We start from the raw sequence: 18,943 nt of genomic DNA on the forward strand, positions 1-18,943 counted from the left end.
CCCCGCGACCCACTATGGAATAAGCGGTAGAAAATGACTGACATTTTGATGATTCCCAAGACTTTTGGGAAAATATTCCAACACACACTGACAAGTGTCTCTCTTAATAGCTCAAAAAGACATTATGATTTTTGAGTGGCGTAGTCAAAGCCTGGATTTAAAACACTTCAAAGAAGAAGTGGGCCAAAATTCCTCCACAGTCTAGTTAAAACTGCCAAAGGTGACACAACCAATAATTACTTTTCCCCCTTTTATAAATAAAACCATCATAAGAAATCTGTCTTTTGTATTTTCTCAGGCTAGCTTTGTTTGTCTGATTAATTTTGGCTCAGGATTTGAAACCTTTAAGTAAGACAAAAAAGCTTAAAAAAAAGAAAAGCCTGCTCAGTTCTCGTTTTTTTGTGCATCCCTGCTGATTGAGTGTCTGATGGCTTTGTGAGATTTGAGTCTGCATTCTTAGGTTTTGCAAGGACTTATCTGTCTTGGTGAGCTTGGTATGAAATCCTCTTGTTTGGAGGTTTAGTGGATTTGGAGGCTGATAAAAAAGTAGGGTAGGATGGTGAAATTATTTTGATCAAAACACATTACAAAAAAGGTCAGATTTTTGTTTGGTCGCCCTGAATAAAGTAGGAGATGAAGGTCTTGAGGTATTAGAACAAATCATTTAGGTCAGAAGACCTTTTTTCTCATTTTCGCTGCTTTCCTCACATGAATACTTGCTGGGAAAAAAAAGGCTGAAATGGGTACACAGAAGTATGACCCTAAAAACACAAATCCCCAAATACTCATGTGGCTAATTGCCAAATAGTTTTATTTTAGAACATCTTTTTCTTGAAACATACATTAGCTGAGGTTCTGAACATTTATATATCTTCTAGTTACTTTTGTTAGAATCATTTTAAAAATTAGAACAAAATCACCTTATATTTTTTTAAATAACATACCTAAATCATTTACAACACAGTGCAGCTACGCTGAGTTTCACTTCTAATCAACTGATTAGGCTCCTCTAGAAAGCTACCTACAAACATAATAAATCTTCAGATAATAAATAAAAGTGTGATCAATTGCAAAAAAAAAAGAAGTGCTTTTATGTGTCCTGAGCAAAAATGTTGCTACAAATATCAATAAAACAAACAAAAAAAGCTTTCACCATACATGATTTATAGTGACGCACCAACAAAGGTTTAGAAACCAAACAAATTACCTTCTACTTTCATAAAACCAGCCAGTATTTCAGCTTTTATAAACCACGGATTACATTTCGACAGTTTTCCATCGTTATGCAAAATTTCTGCTTACATAATACATCCATCTAAACCGTAACAACACATGTGCCTTTCTGCTCTAAGCACCAAACACCATCAAGTGAGTTAGCATTACATAAATATGGCAGAAAAACATAATACTACTGGACTGTTAGATTGAAATGCAGTTTTAAATATCTTCATGTACATCATTTCTTATTAAATTCTTCTATATTCATTTGTTTTCAGTTTTGTAGTAAACACAGGCTTATTCACCAACCATTTTTCCAAAGCAAATCGAGGGAAGATGAATGCATGAAACTCATTCTGCAGAATCGCTGTCATGTGCCGGGTGCCTGTTCTCGCTGATGTCGTCCTTTGTCTTTTGGATGCGGGTGAAGATCTCCTTGAACAGAACTTTGTACTCGGGCTGCTGGTTATCTTCAGGAAGAACCTTTAAATCGGACGGTGCAGCTGAGTTGGAGAGGTGGCGGCGTGCCCTGGCGTTGGCGAAGGAACCGCTGGAGGTCTGGACAGCTTTATGGCTCAGTCCGTCTGTTGCTTGATGGTAACACTGCAGCAGCTCCTCGTATTTTACCTGAAAAACACCAACACATAATTATTAAGTCTTCAAGAGTTCTGCTAAGATATGATTTAGAACAAGACATGCTATGAACGCAGCACCTGGAGGGCGCTATACTGTGCGTCCACTTCGTTGAGCAGAGAGATGCCTCGCTGTTTCACTGCCTCTGCCCGCCTGATGCACAGCTGCTCATGACCACGGCGAAGCTCATCCGTGTTTGTGGCCTTCAAAACACTGTCACTGTTACACCTCTGTCGGCTTTGCTTTGTCTGCTCCTTTTCCTTCTCTGATGTCTCCTCTGCTTCACTCTGCTTTTCTTCAGAGGCAAAAAACACCGTTTCAGGCAACAGCAGCTGCTCCGGTCTTCTGACACTGCTGGGAGCAAAAGAAAACGTAAACATGTATATTCAAACAATCAGAATTTACAGTTTCTTGATACCCAGTAAACTTTTTTATTTTGAGCCCTGGCACAACCACAAACTTCGATGTATTTTATTGGAAATGTATGTTCTAGACCAACTTAGTAGTGCATAATTGTCAAATGTAAATAAATAATTAAAAAGCAAAACAGGTTTTAAATCCGAAAAGTATAACGTACATTTATGTTCAACCCCTTTAATTTGACACCCTAAGTAAAATCCAGTGTAATCAACTGCCTTCAGATGTTACCTAATAAATACATATTGGCCTACATGTAAAATGCTGAGTGAAAAAAAAACAGCACATATCCATCAACACACCATCCCCACTGTAAAGCATGGTGGTGGCAGCATCATGCTGTGGAGGTGCTGTGGGAATGGTTTTCCTTAATTGCAGCAAAAGCTGGTTCTGTAATAGTTCAGACACAATTGGGGCTGAATAGAAATACATGATGCACTTTGTCCCATCAATTCTAACCTGGTGGCACGCCACAGAAGCTGCAGCTGCTCCACCTCCTCTTCCAGCTCCGTCTGCCGGGCCCAGCAGCCCTCCAGCTGGACCAGCCGCTGCTCAAGACCCGTGAACTCGATCTCTTGCTCTGCAGCCTCCCTTCGGCTTCGCTCTGTGGCAATCTGTCTCTGAAGGGTTTGGATGGAACGCTGGAGAGCCTGGTTCTCCTCCTTCGGGTCTGAGGCAACCACAGTCCATCACTGTGAGTCAGATACCTGGGAAAGAATTGTTAATTTACTGCATGTTTAAGAAGACAAATCAAGCCTTTATGCTGCATGAAAAGAAAATGTTGTCAGCATTAAAAAAAAAAACACTACTCTGCAGTTTGGGATAACTCGGCTAACTCTAAACTTCTCCAGAATGTTATCTCTGGCCTGTCTTGTGTTTTCCTTGGTCTTCATTGTCCTGTTCAACAATTTTCTCCAGGTGGACTCTTTTTACAAGGGACTTCTAAAGGGAAGTGGTTAACCAGTATTTCTTCAGGCCTGTCAGATGTTACTGAACACTAAAAAAGGACCCACATTGCAGATTTTTATTTCTAAAACACAATTTACTCAGTTTCTTTCTACTTCACATTGGTGACCTAATTTTTGGTCTGTCACAAAAAAATCCTACTAAAATACACCTGTGGTCGTGCTGTGACAAAATCTGAAAGGGGTCGTACAGGTCCTTCTCAAAATATTAGCATATTGTGATAAAGTTCATTATTTTCCATAATGTCATGATGAAAATTTAACATTAATATATTTTAGATTCATTGCACACTAACTGAAATATTTCAGGTCTTTTATTGTCTTAATACGAATGATTTTGGCATACAGCTCATGAAAACCCAAAATTCCTATCTCACAAAATTAGTATATTTCATCCGACCAATAAAAGAAAAGTGTTTTTAATACAAAAAACGTCAACCTTCAAATAATCATGTACAGTTATGCACTCAATACTTGGTCGGGAATCCTTTGGCAGAAATGACTGCTTCAATGCGGCGTGGCATGGAGGCAATCAGCCTGTGGCATTGCTGAGGTCTTATGGAGGCCCAGGATGCTTCAATAGCGGCCTTTAGCTCATCCAGAGTGTTGGGTCTTGAGTCTCTCAACGTTCTCTTCACAATATCCCACAGATTCTCTATGGGGTTCAGGTCAGGAGAGTTGGCAGGCCAATTAAGCACAGTGATACCATGGTCAGTAAACCATTTACCAGTGGTTTTGGCACTGTGAGCAGGTGCCAGGTCGTGCTGAAAAATGAAATCTTCATCTCCATAAAGCTTTTCAGCAGATGGAAGCATGAAGTGCTCCAAAATCTCCTGATAGCTAGCTGCATTGACCCTGCCCTTGATAAAACACAGTGGACCAACACCAGCAGCTGACACAGCACCCCAGACCATCACTGACTGTGGGTACTTGACACTGGACTTCTGGCATTTTGGCATTTCCTTCTCCCCAGTCTTCCTCCAGACTCTGGCACCTTGATTTCCGAATGACATGCAGAATTTGCTTTCATCCGAAAAAAGTACTTTGGACCACTGAGCAACAGTCCAGTGCTGCTTCTCTGTAGCCCAGGTCTGGGGAATGCGGCACCTGTAGCCCATTTCCTGCACACGCCTGTGCACGGTGGCTCTGGATGTTTCTACTCCAGACTCAGTCCACTGCTTCCGCAGGTCCCCCAAGGTCTGGAATCGGCCATTCTCCACAATCTTCCTCAGGGTCCGGTCACCTCTTCTCGTTGTGCAGCGTTTTCTGCCACACTTTTTCCTTCCCACAGACTTCCCACTGAGGTGCCTTGATACAGCACTCTAGGAACAGCCTATTCGTTCAGAAATTTCTTTCTGTGTCTTACCCTCTTGCTTGAGGGTGTCAATAGTGGCCTTCTGGACAGCAGTCAGGTCGGCAGTCTTACCCATGATTGGGGTTTTGAGTGATGAACCAGGCTGGGAGTTTTAAAGGCCTCAGGAATCTTTTGCAGGTGTTTAGAGTTAACTCGTTGATTCAGATGATTAGGTTCATAGCTCGTTTAGAGACCCTTTTAATGATATGCTAATTTTGTGAGATATGAATTTTGGGTTTTCATGAGCTGTATGCCAAAATCATCAGTATTAAGACAATAAAAGACCTGAAATATTTCAGTTAGTGTGCAATGAATCTAAAATATATGAATGTTAAATTTTCATAATGACATTATGGAAAATAATGAACTTTATCACAATATGCTAATATTTTGAGAAGGACCAGTATGTATGAATACTTTTGCAACGTTTGAAACGGTCGTTATCTGTCATAAAGCAGCAGCTGTATGTGCACACGTGTCAGCACACTGCTGACAGTAGGGAAAGATTAACTTCCCTGTCCTGCAGATTAGCTCTGAAGTAAAGGCTCTCCTCTGGGTGACCTTCAAATGTCAATTCAGCATTCAAAGGCTATTGTATTAGTATTGAGGATCACAAAACAGGCCTGCATGAACGGAGATGGGTATGGAATGATGTCTCAGCAGACGGACATTTTTTTATTTTACTTTACATGACACTGACAAACATGCTGAAGTGCTTTCTGTAACGACAGTTTTGTTTCAGTCTTCCTCTTTGAGGAGAGTTCCTCCGTCATCCTGACATATGCTGCTGCAGACGTATATGTCAGGATGAGTTTAATGAAACCCTCTCGTGGGTGTTACCTGTCCCGCTGGAGGTCATACAGCTCCTTGAGAGAGGACACACTCTGCGCTCCGAAGCCACGCCGCTGCTCAGCCAGTTCCCTCTTGTTTCGCTCGGTCTGAGCCGCCTTTAGCTCATCCATCTGGGTCTACAGGTCCTCTATGAGGGTGTGAAGGCCTTCAATAGTCTCTGTTAAACTGGGGTAACACAGAAAAAGGACTACCTTTAAATATTTTAGCATTTTAATGAACTATAAGCAATAAAATAAAGGTTTACCGATTAATGTCTTTACTAATAACCAACCTGTTGATCTTGGTTTGGGCCATGCGGTTGTCCTGCACCAGCCTTTGGTTGCTTTGCTCCACATCCCTGGCGGCCATGTCCAGCTGCTCGTACAGTTTGGCATGTTGGTCATTCATCTGACGTAGCAGCTCCACCTGTTTGGTCAGGTACTGATGCACAAGAGAAATTAAGATTTTTTTTTCAACTCTTACTGATATTTTATTAACCATCGGCAGACTAATAAGCACATTAAAATGTTGCAGATTCATCTCTACGTGCCAATTTTATTTCTTCACCCAGGGAAAACAACTTAAAGTTTCTATTCATATGAAACAGCTGTTAGTTTATAATTAGATTTGTTCTACTGTGATGAATTTGTCTATTTTCAGATCTACAGCAAAGATGGGTAAAAACACTTAAAATAATTGCAGCAGAAGTAAAACTTAACCTAAACTATCAAGGAACTTTTAATTGGTGAATTTACATGGAGTATAAATATTGCAGGACAGACAGATGATTGTGGCTCTGGCCACACTTAAAATGGGAAAAAAACATGCAATTACGAGTAAGGCTGATGTTTGTTGATCTTCATCAACCAGAAAATTGCTGAAATAAAATTTGATACTTGCATAAACTTGTCAATATCTACAATGAGAACAATAATTTAACTAGAACTATGAAGAACGAAGCTGGATGAGGACCTACATTTATCTGGCCACCACACGCAGTGAGCTGAATGCTGAGGGAAGTAAAAAAAAAAGCACCTAAGCTCACTGTTGGAGAATTGAAGCAAAACGTGGCATTCTGGGGTCAACCAGTCTGCATAACAACCATTAGACACTATCTGAAGGCCTTCCAGAAAAAGCCTCATCCTTGTCCTACTCTCACAAATGTTAAAATGCGGGACTTGCTGAACTCCACAGGGACTTTACCTGGAACTGTGTGCTTCGGTCAGATAGGATTGAGATTAAACTTGTTCAGCAACAAACCCACCACATGGGTTTGCATGTAAAAAAGGATGGGTATGTCAAAAAGCAGCTCACTTTATTTCCACCATTATATGCGGTAGAGGGCCTGTGATGCTGTGGGCCCGTTTCTTTGCCAAAGGCCCTGTGAACCTTGCTAGAGCGCATGACAGCATGAACACTTTAAATACCAGGAGATCTGATAAATAAAAAAAAAAAAAACAATCTCTACTAGTTAACTAGAGGGTCATCATTGAGTGTGTAAACTGGGTAATGATCCAAAGCAACAAATAGATCACAACATATAAAAAAAAAACTAAAAAAAAAACTTTCCTCCATGGCCATCCCAGTCCCCAGACCTAAATCCCATAGAGAATTTATGCTAACCTAACGCCTACTCACGTGTGCTTTACTTGTGCTTGCAGTGCCAGATATTAATACAAGGGTCACGGGAGTATTAGGATTAGCATATAAACTTAATAAATCCTCAGATCACAGCTCTCTCACTGCCATAAACAAAATTAAGACTCTTATGTTAGCTGACCTACTGAGTGGCGTGTCCTCCAGCTTGTCCTGATCAGCACTGTGTGGACATGCCGAGACGTCTTGGTACTAAAATACAAGCCGTAATTTTGGCCTTTATGCAAAAACAACTGCCTGACTTAGGCTATATCTAATTAAAGCCTTTAATATATAATTAGGTCAACTAAGATGTTGCCAAATGGCTCATTAGGTCAGAACTGTGCCTATTTTGCATCAGGGTCAGGCGTGGTTATGCGAACAAATTCAGGTTTGGCACAACTGGAGCGTCAAAGCAGCTGTTGCTTTGCTTTCCCCAAACATTTCTGACCTCAATCTCCTGCAGCTGCTCCTGGTTGGTAGAATACACCTGCTGCAGGGCCTGCTCCAAGTCATGGTTCCTGTCCAGGAGAGTTTTTCCCAGCTCTGCTGCGAGATGGAGATCTAAACAAAGCAGAAATAAATTCTCAACCACAATTTTTACAATGTAAACAGACTGGTGTAGGCTTATATAAAGAATACACACACAAACACATAACCCATTGTGTACTTTAAATGTTCTGAAATTCTGGAATACTCCTTGGAATGCCTTGTGACTCCCATTGCTTCTTTCCCCCCAGCTCTGGACCTTGTTAAGACGTCTGAACTAGAGCTGCACGATATATCAAATGCTAATCAAAATACCTGCTTGGGTGCAGTATTTGGTGGATATAACATTTCAAGTATCATGCATTTATGCTCTGCATATCTATAGTACATTTGGACAGTTGATATGGACTCCAATGTCCTTTAATGCCCTTTCTAAGACGATAGCGCTCATGCAAAATGCTGAAGACATTGTCTAATTGTGAAGAAAAACAAATTATATTGAAAATGAGGGTTAATCGTAGCTATAATTTTTGTCATTTTCGGTAATAGTACCGTAATTAAATATTTTTCTAAAATTGCGCACACCTATTCTGAACAAACACTCTACTGGACCATATTTTGACTCATTTTCAGCATTCAGTCTTTTTGAGTAGACGCTTGCTTTTAATTATAGTGAATCTGATTAACCTGAAATAAAGTTCAGTTGTTTTAGACCCACCAGACATGTTTTGGTTTGTATCCTCTAGCTAAAGCCATAGTTTGCAGAGAGGTTACAACAGACCAGACTGACTTTATTGTGCCAACATAGAAGAAGAAATTATGAATATAGCTAAAATACCAGTCAGTTTTTGCCCAAAACATCCATGTGTCTGATAGAAAACAGTAGCTGACGAGGGACTTTGTTTTTGAGTCTCACAGTGAGTCTGAACACATATCAAAATCAACAAAGAATGACTTCATGAGAAGAAATTTCTAGTTTTCTGAATAACCGAGCCAGAATCCATAAGTAAATCTGAAAAGAGGATCAGCTGAAGAGGGGTGTGCACAAGAGATGTCCTGACAGGTAGATTTTGAGAAGTTTTTGTTGTGAAATGGCACTATATAAATAAACTGAATTGAATTTAACTGACTTCCAAAGAAGACTGACTGCCCAAGTTGAATCATAGTATTAGTTTAAAGGTTTGCACATTTAGGCAACTGGGTGATTGCATTGTTTTTGTTTTTTGTTTTTCTTCTAATACTTCAGGTTTTTTTGTTGTTCAGTTGATTCTGTGGAATAAAATATGCACATTTTATGTGGAAAAAAGTTTGGAAATAATTTAATGTGTTGTTAACTTTAACATAGAAATCTTCCATTTTAACCGAGATGTATGCACTTTAGAGAACCAATTTATGTCGACTGGTAATGTTTTAAAATTTATTTAATGCATCTTTAGTTTCGCTCTTAATATGTGCCACTGCAAGCCTAATTTACTATAAATGCATCTTATTTGGAGGCTTAAAAATGTACCCTTTCATTTCCATCTTCCAGTGATATGTTAAAAGCACAAAGATTTATGATTCATGTTTGGAAAACAACACAGGATGTGACAGCCTGAGGATATCCTGACTAAAGAGGCTTCCCATCTAAAATATGTTTAAGTTTTAAACGCATGATCCCTGTGACCCTGTGGCACAAGAGTCCATTATTTCCCAAACATATGTTAGATATTTTCTCATGTATCGTAGGACTATGCCTACTTTCTATTGAGACCAATAACAATTAATTCAGTTTATACTATAAAAGCATTAACTGATGTTCTCCACTGGTTATGGTGAGTAAAGCCTGTCAACCTACACAGACGTGGTTTTAGGGCGCGTCCTTCTCCACCAGCTCTTACCGTCTTCAAGGTCCTGCTGGTTGTACCAGAACTCCCCTTTCTTCTCAGTCTTCTTCCAAAATAATGTCTGTCAACATCTTTCAACCTGAAGAATCTCCGCCTCACAGAAACCGGGATCTTAAAACAGTAAGTGTGACAGCTGAGAGTCGCCCCGTGTCCTCCACCGGCTGAAGAAATACTACATCCTCTCCGGGTCTGAGAGAACGGTTTTAACTTCTGTTGTCCACAGCAACGTGGCAAAATTCCTTACATACCCCCGCCATCCGGTAGGGGGCAGACAAGAGACACATTAATTATTCTTTGATGAGAAATGTTTTAGATTTGCTCTTATCTTAGTTCACCTTATTTTAATCAATCCCTGTAGTCTACAATAATGTTAAACACTTGTTTAAAGCACATGTTTTTCAAAACTGTTTTTGTTTTCGCAACTTCCTGTCTTACTTTCGTGACACTAGAGGGCGCTAACTGGTGCATAGAAACCGTCAACGTCGCCGCCATATTGTAGAGGGCATGTAATAATAATATGTAAAATGTATTGCATTGTAATGTACTGTATTAGTGTTGGTGTACCCCGGTGTTATAATTTATGGCGCCATCTCAGGTTGAATGTCTTTACAAACACTCGAATGTTTTCATTGACAGACCTTACATTAAGCTCAATTAGGTTTTATTTTAATGATAGTAACCATTTGCCTTTGTGTAAACGTGTAACACTGAGGATTTTTGTCTTTTCTTGCAATGGCATGCTGACATAAAATTAAGTAAGTAATGATTATTGTCATTTTTGTAATAAAATGTTTTGATAGATGTTATTCATAAGACTGTTTAAATATAATGTTTTGGCAAAATAAAACAGCTAAACTAAATATTGGTTGGTTTTAACTAAAATTAGATCAGCTAAATTGTTTAGCACTTCGGTATGTTGTCAGAGGTATATTAAGGTACATTTAAGTGTTTTGTAATGTATTGCATATACAACCATATTCAATAAATTACTGTATGTGATCCAAGGAAGCTTTTTGCCGATTGAAAGTACCTTTTGAAAAGAACAACCATTAAGCAGGTACTGAGCATGCTTTTCATTTTGCCCAGATTTCTGTTCTTTTTTTTGTCTGATGTAATACTTTAAAGTAAATCTTTAGAAAGTCGTCATAATTACCAGAAATAAAGGCTTGAAAACAATAGTTTGTGTGTAATTCATAAAATAAATATGTTTCACTTTGTGAATTGAGTTACAGAAATAAATGAACTTTTTCATCCATCTCTGTATTCATTGACAACGACTCCCTAACCATACCTGCATCAATTTTCATAGGAACCAGCCACTCTCAATATGGCGGATGCATTCGCATCTTTGTTGTTAGACGAACGGCATGTCTATCGTCCAATCACAGAGCGCTTGGCGGAAGAAATGAATTTCTGTAGCCAATCAACTGTGTGTTTATCTTAACAAAAGTCCGTCCAGAAATTGAGTTAGACAGGATGTTGTAGTTTGTGGAGATTTTTCTTGTTGATATTCACGTTGACGGAAACCGTCAACTACAAATGGAACTACGAAAACTTAAACAAAACGTGACTACTCTGAATACGCTTTTCCTCATTACGGTTGACGGACTTTTACATTTTAATAATACCATTTGCAATGCATAACGTTAAGCAAATATTACACGTCTTCGCTTCCGATCTTTAGCCGTGACGGAGAGAGATCTGTTTCAGGTGTGCACCCTCGAGGAATAACCAGCAGCATGGTCCGACAATGGATGAATTTTGGGATCAACCATGCAGCTTTTGCATATGCCATGACTACACTGGGGTCAGCCATGATCAACAATATTTTTAGCTTCTACTACGTCAAACTCTGTTTGAACAAGTACAATATAGCTGAAGGAGCTTTCCACCAATCACAAGTAAGAAAAATATTTTTTGTATGTTTGCACACCTAAACGTTCTGTCACAGATGAAAGTCTAGTAATGTAAATCTGCTCTTTCTTTAAACCGGTTAGTTATATAATTAATTATAGTTTTTACAATTAACCACTCAATTAAATAAACCATGTTTGCAAAGATTCCCATTTAGTTCATAATTTATTACAAATACATACATTTCTGATTTGCCCATTTTCAACGGGCTTTAGTAGGTTCAGTGCATTTAAAAGTTTTTTTTAATAACGACAGAACAGTAGCTGTTTTTGAGGGAACAGAGCAGCCAGATGCAAGATCACAAATCAGCAAATGATTTTATGATATGATCTATACCGGTTATATCTTTTTGTCCTTTAAATGTGCTCCTAAAAGATTTAACCATTGAATCTGACTTGTCCTTGTCTTACTGCTTAGGAATCTTGTTAAAATAATCTGTACCCACAGGTGGTGTACATGGTGTGGAACGCCATCAATAACCCTCTGTTTGGTTACTTGCAAGATAACTCCTGAGTGCCTTGCTGCTCTCAGCGACGTCTCTCCATTCTGTACGGTGCTCCTCTCTACTCGCTGGCCTTTCTCATTGCCTGGTTCCCGTGGCGCGCCTACTCCCCTGATGACTGGTTGAATGGCTTACACCTGACAGTGGCGCTGTGTGCTTTTGACGCCTTGCTGACTTTTGTGTTGCTGGCACAATGTGCCTTATTGCAGAGATTTCCAGCCACCATCAGAATCATTTAAGACTTATAAAATACAGTCACGTAAGCCAACCATCTCTTCCCTGGATTCCTTAAAGTAACAAAAGAATCATCCTACTTATGCCTCATCTGGTCTTTGTCTCAGGTGGCTTCTCTCATTGGGTCCTCCAGCGTTCTGTTCTGTGGCATGGTGTCCACAAACATGGAAAACTTCAAAGCTTTCCAGGCATTCACGGTGCTGATTGCTGTAATAAGCTGCATCTGCATGATGTACACTGGCATGTACAGTGAAAGCCGCTTTGATTCCAAAATAATTGAGTCAGATGTTCAAGGGTGTACCAACCAGGTGGCAGGTAAAACGGCGTGCTCCATCTTCATGTTGAAGTCATTGACATGGCAGATTCTCACCAACAAGGACTTTCAGCTGTTTGTGATGATGAACTTCTTCCAGGTGTTTATGTTGGCTTTCTTTGATAATTTCACCATGATATTCACGGAGCACCTGATTCCTCCAGATGCACTTCCGTCACTAGCCAAGAACTTTATGTATGGAGCGGAATTCATCTTACCACAGGTAAATTCCCTTAGTTGCTTCAACCTATTCAATAAAAGGATCAATTAGAACATTACTACAAGTTTCATTGGCAGAAACACGTTTTTACATGTTGCTTTTTGTGACCATCTCTCCAATTATTTATGCTTTTGACTCACTGTGTCCTCCCTAGCTTTTAGTTCTGAGTAGTCAGAGTCTGCTGCATAGCATTGGCTACTACAGGATCATCCTCTTTATCTTTATCCTTGAGGCTGGAATGGCAGCCCTCATGCTTGCACTTGGTCCTCAACGTTACTACTTCTTGGCCTTTTTCCTCACTATAAATATGTAAGAAGCTTTACTTGAAGCTTGTACTGCAGACTGTTTTCTGTGTATAACATTGAACTTATTTTGTGCTCTGATTCCTTCATGCAGGGTTATAATTCAAGCAGCCTTCAGTCTCTTTGGCTTGCCTCTGGCTGACATTATTGACATAGATCTGCAGAAATACAAGCACAGGTAAACAAATGAATACACAGGTATAGAAATTTTATACCAATGCAATTTAATGTATTTTCCAGATTTCTTGGAAAGACTTTAAATGTTTTTAGACACCCTTTTAATGATTACATTTTCCCCAACCAATTTCATGGGGCTTCTTTCAGAAAATTTCAAGACATTGCTTGATTTTTATTCTTCATCTTCCTGGTATTTATTCAGAAAGCTGTCTCTGGAAAAAAAATGTTTAGTTGCTTTTAAACAGCAGTGTTCCTAATATATCTAAAAATGCAAATTAGATAGCTGTATAAAAGTTTATAGATAGCTATCTATAAAAGATAGCTCATTTGGTGCAGCTTTTTGTTTATTAATTTGAGTTTTAATGTCTAATGCTGTATTTCAGTTAAAAACTAAAGAAGGCTTTTGTCTGGGATCAAAACAGTGATTAGTTACAGTAAAATAAAGTCGTCCGTTTTAGGTAAAGAGTTTTAAATTTTTTGACATTGCACCTACAAATTTTAATGAATTATATTGGAATCTTATGTGACACTCTAACGCAAAGTAGCAAATAATTGTAAAGTGGAAGAAAAAATAATGTAGAATATTCAAAATCTTTTTCGCAAATACAAAAATGTAGCATACAAGCATTTAGTCTGTAAGACAAGGAAAATACTACATACGTCCAGTACACTTGCAAATTAAATTACAGCCCAAATTTCCAGTCAAAGCAATAATCAAAAAGTTTAAAAAAAGCGGCAAATGCAACAAACAAAGTTGGACGAGGACCCATATTTATCTTGCTATCACATTTAGTGAAGAGGATGTTATGGGAGGTAAATAAAATCTCCAAAGCTCACTGCAGCAAAGCATGGCACCTCTAGTCTCTATAGCAACCATTTAGTTGTACGTTTTTTTTTTTTTTCCACCAAGTGCCAGTAACTGTGTAATTATGGACAACCAAGCTAATTATTAAAACCGTCCTTGTTCTTGTGGATCTTTTTTAGCTCTCCTCTCTCCTCTATGGTGTTTGGAACAAATGCTCTGTTCACCAAGCCAGCTCAGTCTTTGGCTCCGATGATAGTCCTTAATATCCTGAACCACTTTGGATATGAGGAGCTGAAGGATGTGGCCCAGGAGTCAAATCAAAGGTATGGACACTTCATTGCTCCGACAATGATTTGTTGGTTTATTTTTTTTATTATTTGTTCTTTAACTTTTATGAACCGATTGGTTATGGCTTGTTTCATGGGCAAATCTTTGCTTTTGGCGCATTTATGAAAATTGTCAGTAGTAATGTTTTTATCATTAAGGCTCATCCACCTAAAATATACATGAATGTATAGAGTTTCTATATAAATATTGATTTTACTCGTGTTTTTACAGTTGATCCATTAGTATCTAGAATAAAAAGGGATTCTAACATGTAAAAATACAGAACTTAATTCTTTAGTCAATAGTTCCTTTTGACCAATAAACTGTTTTAAAACTTATAATTTTTTGGGAATGAACTAGTTGCTCATTTTCAAGAAGAATTGTATGGTACCAATACTTCTGTCGGTTTTCCCCAAGGCAGCTGTGGCTACAATGTAGCTCACCCATGTCAGTGTGTGAATGTGTGTATGAATGGATAGATGACTGATTGTAGTGTAAAGAGCTTTGGGGTCTTTGGGGACTTGATAAAGAGCTATACAAGTGCAGGCCATTTTACCAATTTTTTACCAAGAAAGATTTATAATCAATTTCTGACAGAAAGCCGGGAAAATATTGCAAAAAATGAAAATATTTCACATAATATACAACAGACCATATTGGTTGTGTTAAAAATGACTGTTACAAATATAGTGAGTTTAAGTTGGAATTAATTAAATAAGTTTATTTTCTTATTATTCAAATCAATTATTTTACCTTTTTTGTTTTTAATTGTTGTTTTGAGTCCCAAATACATATTTTCCTTTTTAGTGATTCAAAACTGATTTTTATTTTGATCAACTCTTTGCCCAGTTGATCAATTTACTATAAAAATGACTTAAAGCTCTATTATACACTAAGTTAAATAGTGCAAATAACACATTCTAGGAACTGAAGCAAACATGGGTCTGCTTCTTCTCATAATCTTACCTTCAGCTGTGTCAGTTAATGATTAATAGATTATGTCCTACTTCTTTCAGTTCAAAGGCCACTGGTATAATTTAGAGCCATGGCAATATTTGCTTTGGGGTCAAATAGGAAATTAGTTTGTATAAAATAGAATTACATCATATTAATGTATCAGAAAACAAATGGTTTTGAGACCTTTTTGAAATAATTAGCTTGTGAAATGTGTTAAAGGGCGGACCAGCTGTAAATGAAAGTAAACCTATGACTGTTTTGTATCTCCTTGTTTCTAGTTCTTTGGAAAGCCTCCACAGTGTAATGTTCTTCTTGGTCTGCCTGGTTCCCATGTGTGTTGCTGTTCTGCAGGTTCTGGCTTGGAGGCCGTTTTCCATCCGCAACAGTCACACAGTTGACCTCAAGTACATTGACACCTAATGTTGGTATCCTCAGAATGCTGAAGATGTGTTTTTAGGCTGGTTTCTTTTTGTTCTTGTTTGGTGACATTCTTTAGCAATCAGGTTAACTAATAATTTCTTTACAAATGATGAGGTACATGCAGGGGTGAAAGTCCTTTTAAATTCTTGTTGGTACTTAGGGGCGGAGTTAGAGCGGGGCTGGGGAGGCACTAGGGACACGCACACACACACATATATATATAGGTTATCACACTTACTGAATTTATAGATCAACAACATTTTAATTAGCAACAACTGGCTGCTACTGTCCCTGTTAAATCCTACAGAAGCAGAAGGTGTATATTTAGTTTTCCATTGTGACCTTGTTTTGGTTAAAAAACATTACATGGTGGAGTCTGATGTATATCTTTGTACACTTTAGATAAGATATAAATAATGTTAGAAGCTGGTAAAGACCAAATCATTTTGATGACATCCTGATCCATCAAACCTTGACTACAGATGTACTTTCTTTTCCTTGTGATTATAACATTTTCAAAGGAAAGAGTTTTGATGTGATATTTGATTGGTTAAATCAAGTAGATAACAATCAACAGTTCCAAATATTTGATTTATTTAAAAAAACCACTTTTCTATACAAGGAACAAAACCTCCACCTTTTGTGATTTTCATCACCAGCTGTGTCAGGTTTCCTCCAGCTGTGGCATAGATTTAAGATCTGTGTTAATACCTCCCCACTGTTTTTAAAACTGCATCCACTATTTGACTTTCTCATGCAAAAATCACTTTTCATTTTGTTCTGAGAAAAGAAACCAATGCATCCAATAGTCTCAATAGAAAACTCTATAAGTGTAATCTATTTTGCTGCAAAAGAAATGCATAATAGTGACATTTACATCGACGTTTACTGCTCATCAGTAGGTTGGCCTAATGTTTTACCTCACAGGGCACTCGCACTCCAGGTTTGATCTTTGTCTTATGATAATCATTTTCTGCTGAGAATATAAACTAAAAAACAATTATAGTAAGTTTTTTCATCTCTTTTGGAAAAAGTAGGTTTAGTAGGAAATATCACACTGATATTAAATGTATTACAAATATTAAAATTAAATACAAGTTTTGATTTGAAAAAGACAGAAATGCTTAGAATCCTTGTAAGAAACGTATTTGTCAATTGAAATGTACACCGAATGAATCTGTGTCGCTTATGCAGTTCTTGTAGTTGCACTGAACAGATAAAACTGTTAAAAGTACACTGGAATAGATGCCTTACAGTGGAATTGTTGTTATCAGATTATTTGTTGCCGTAATTGAGACTGGTGCAATAAAGGTGCAAGGTGCTTAATTTGTAATGCCAATATTGAACTCTTCTTCTTCTTTTTTTTTTTTTTTGTACAAGTCATTATGAAGGTTTTATTAAAAGAGTTTTTGAACACATTTCTGTTTTAAGCATGATTTATAATGCAATGAGCAAAATTCCCAAGGTAACATTTATTTTTAATGCTTATACTTTTAAGGAGCCAGGCATTCTGGTGTGCTCCTATAGGCAACAGAGGAGTCTGTGTTGCACCAATGTTGGATAACCTTTAATATTACAAGTATTTTATTTATTTATTTTTTGTCTATGCTTGGTAACTGTTTAAAAGCCCAGTAGCATTGCAATCCACTTTTACCTCTTCATTTTTGGACCTCTTAGCATATTTAAAACTTTCACAGGTTACACTGTGCACCATAGTTACACTCAGATAAATGCATTAGAGGAAACATGTTGTTGCAGTTACCATTTCTCTAATAATAGCATCAGGTACTACAGCTGTACGTGGGATTCATCCATCCACCGTCACAGATGATCTAGATCAGGTGAGAACACCATTTCTGTTGTTCTACACTTTGCCCTTTTCACACCTAGAAAAGCCCAACACTTACACCAGTTTGTAAGTGTCAGGACTCTATGTGGACTTTGGCTTGGCATTTATTACTATAGTAGTAGCCCATCTGATGAGCCACACATTTGGACTTACTTTCTCCTATCTGCTCATTGTTTGGATAATGCTGATTGTCACCGACCCTCCAGCATCACCCTTAGCACAGGAGTTCCACAGGGCTGTGTGCTAAGCCCCCTTCTGTCTGCACCTTTAACTCATGACTCAAGATTTTGAAACATGCAGATATTACAGCTCTCTTTTGAAGTATTGTAAACAATGATAGAGCATATAAGGAAGAGGTTTAGAACCTGGCAAAGTAGTTTGATGTTAACAACATAATTTTGAACACCAAAAAGACAGGAGAATATTGGGGATTTTAGGACAACAGACCAATACAAACCAGAGGCCATGGAGAGAGTGAATAGTTTTAAGTCCTCAAAGAGAAAGTTAAGGAGAGCTAACCTCCCACTGAAACTGCTGATCAGCTATTATTAATTCACAACAAAAAGCAGTTTGATAAGCAGTATGAAGTCTTTGTATTGCAGCTGCAATAATGATTGTAAGAGGGTACACAGGATTTTGTAAAAGAGAAAAAAAAACAAAAAACAACGCATGTAGTCACTGGAATAGCATTACCACTAGTAGAAAACCTGTACAGGATTTATTATTTGAAAAGGGCAACAAATATTTCCAAAGACATCACTAATCCAGGGTGTTTTGGTCTGAATACCTACTATGCCTCCTATTGAGGCAGTAAACCAAGTTGATGGTAAAACTGGATAGTTTTCTTGAATATGCAATAACAATAATATCACTTAAGTACACAATGTTTAACCAGCTGTACAGTTTTAAGGTTCATTTGCAATATTTTTATTTTCAGGGCTTCTTAGGGGTATAACAGAAACAATTTAATATGCAATATAGGTGCAATGACATGAAAGGTCTTATTGTTCTGTGACAACTTTTAAATATAACAAAATAGCAACCATTAACAAGTATTTGAAACAAACAGTCCTTTAACATATTTCTTTTAAAAGCAATTTGTTGGTACAAATAAATGGTTATTAAAGGTTATCCATGTTTTTTTTTTTCTTTTTTCCAAGTATAACTATTTTGAGGAATAAATGTTACTAAAAACATAAGACCGAATTTGTTAAACCTGGCTTAAAACAAAGTTAAGGTGTCAGTTACAGGGGTTGGACAATGAAACTGAAACACCTGGTTTTAGACCACGATAATTTATTAGTATGGTGTAGGGCCTCCTTTTGCGGCCAATACAGCATCAATTCGTCTTGTGAATGACATATACAAGTCCTGCACAGTGGTCAGAGGGATTTTAAGCCATTCTTCTTGCAGGATAGTGGCCAGGTCACTACGTGATACTGGTGGAGGAAAACGTTTCCTGACTCGCTCCTCCAAAACACCCCAAAGTGGCTCA

At 37.9% G+C, this 18,943-nt stretch overlaps 2 protein-coding genes across 2 annotated transcripts; one reads left to right on the forward strand and one right to left on the reverse strand.

The window, feature by feature from the left end:
* Positions 1-782: 782 nt before the first annotated feature.
* Positions 783-5,549, reverse strand: LOC124864145 (cerebellar degeneration-related protein 2-like). The gene is made up of 4 exons (XM_047358815.1): positions 5,428-5,549; positions 2,728-2,955; positions 1,932-2,205; positions 783-1,845 (listed from the first exon to the last, which is right to left on the reverse strand). The coding sequence occupies exons 1-4, from the start codon at positions 5,547-5,549 to the stop codon at positions 1,570-1,572; spliced, it is 900 nt and encodes a 299-aa protein (XP_047214771.1). The 3' UTR covers positions 783-1,569.
* Positions 5,550-11,920: 6,371 nt separating this feature from the next.
* On the forward strand, positions 11,921-13,174 carry LOC124864711. Its single transcript, XM_047359589.1, has 4 exons — positions 11,921-12,103; positions 12,186-12,614; positions 12,766-12,920; positions 13,008-13,174. The coding sequence occupies exons 1-4, from the start codon at positions 12,038-12,040 to the stop codon at positions 13,093-13,095; spliced, it is 738 nt and encodes a 245-aa protein (XP_047215545.1). The 5' UTR covers positions 11,921-12,037; the 3' UTR covers positions 13,096-13,174.
* Positions 13,175-18,943: the final 5,769 nt, after the last annotated feature.

The sequence above is a fragment of the Girardinichthys multiradiatus genome, chromosome Y, assembly GCF_021462225.1.
Source record: "Girardinichthys multiradiatus isolate DD_20200921_A chromosome Y, DD_fGirMul_XY1, whole genome shotgun sequence".
Taxonomy (NCBI): Eukaryota; Metazoa; Chordata; class Actinopteri; order Cyprinodontiformes; family Goodeidae; genus Girardinichthys; species Girardinichthys multiradiatus.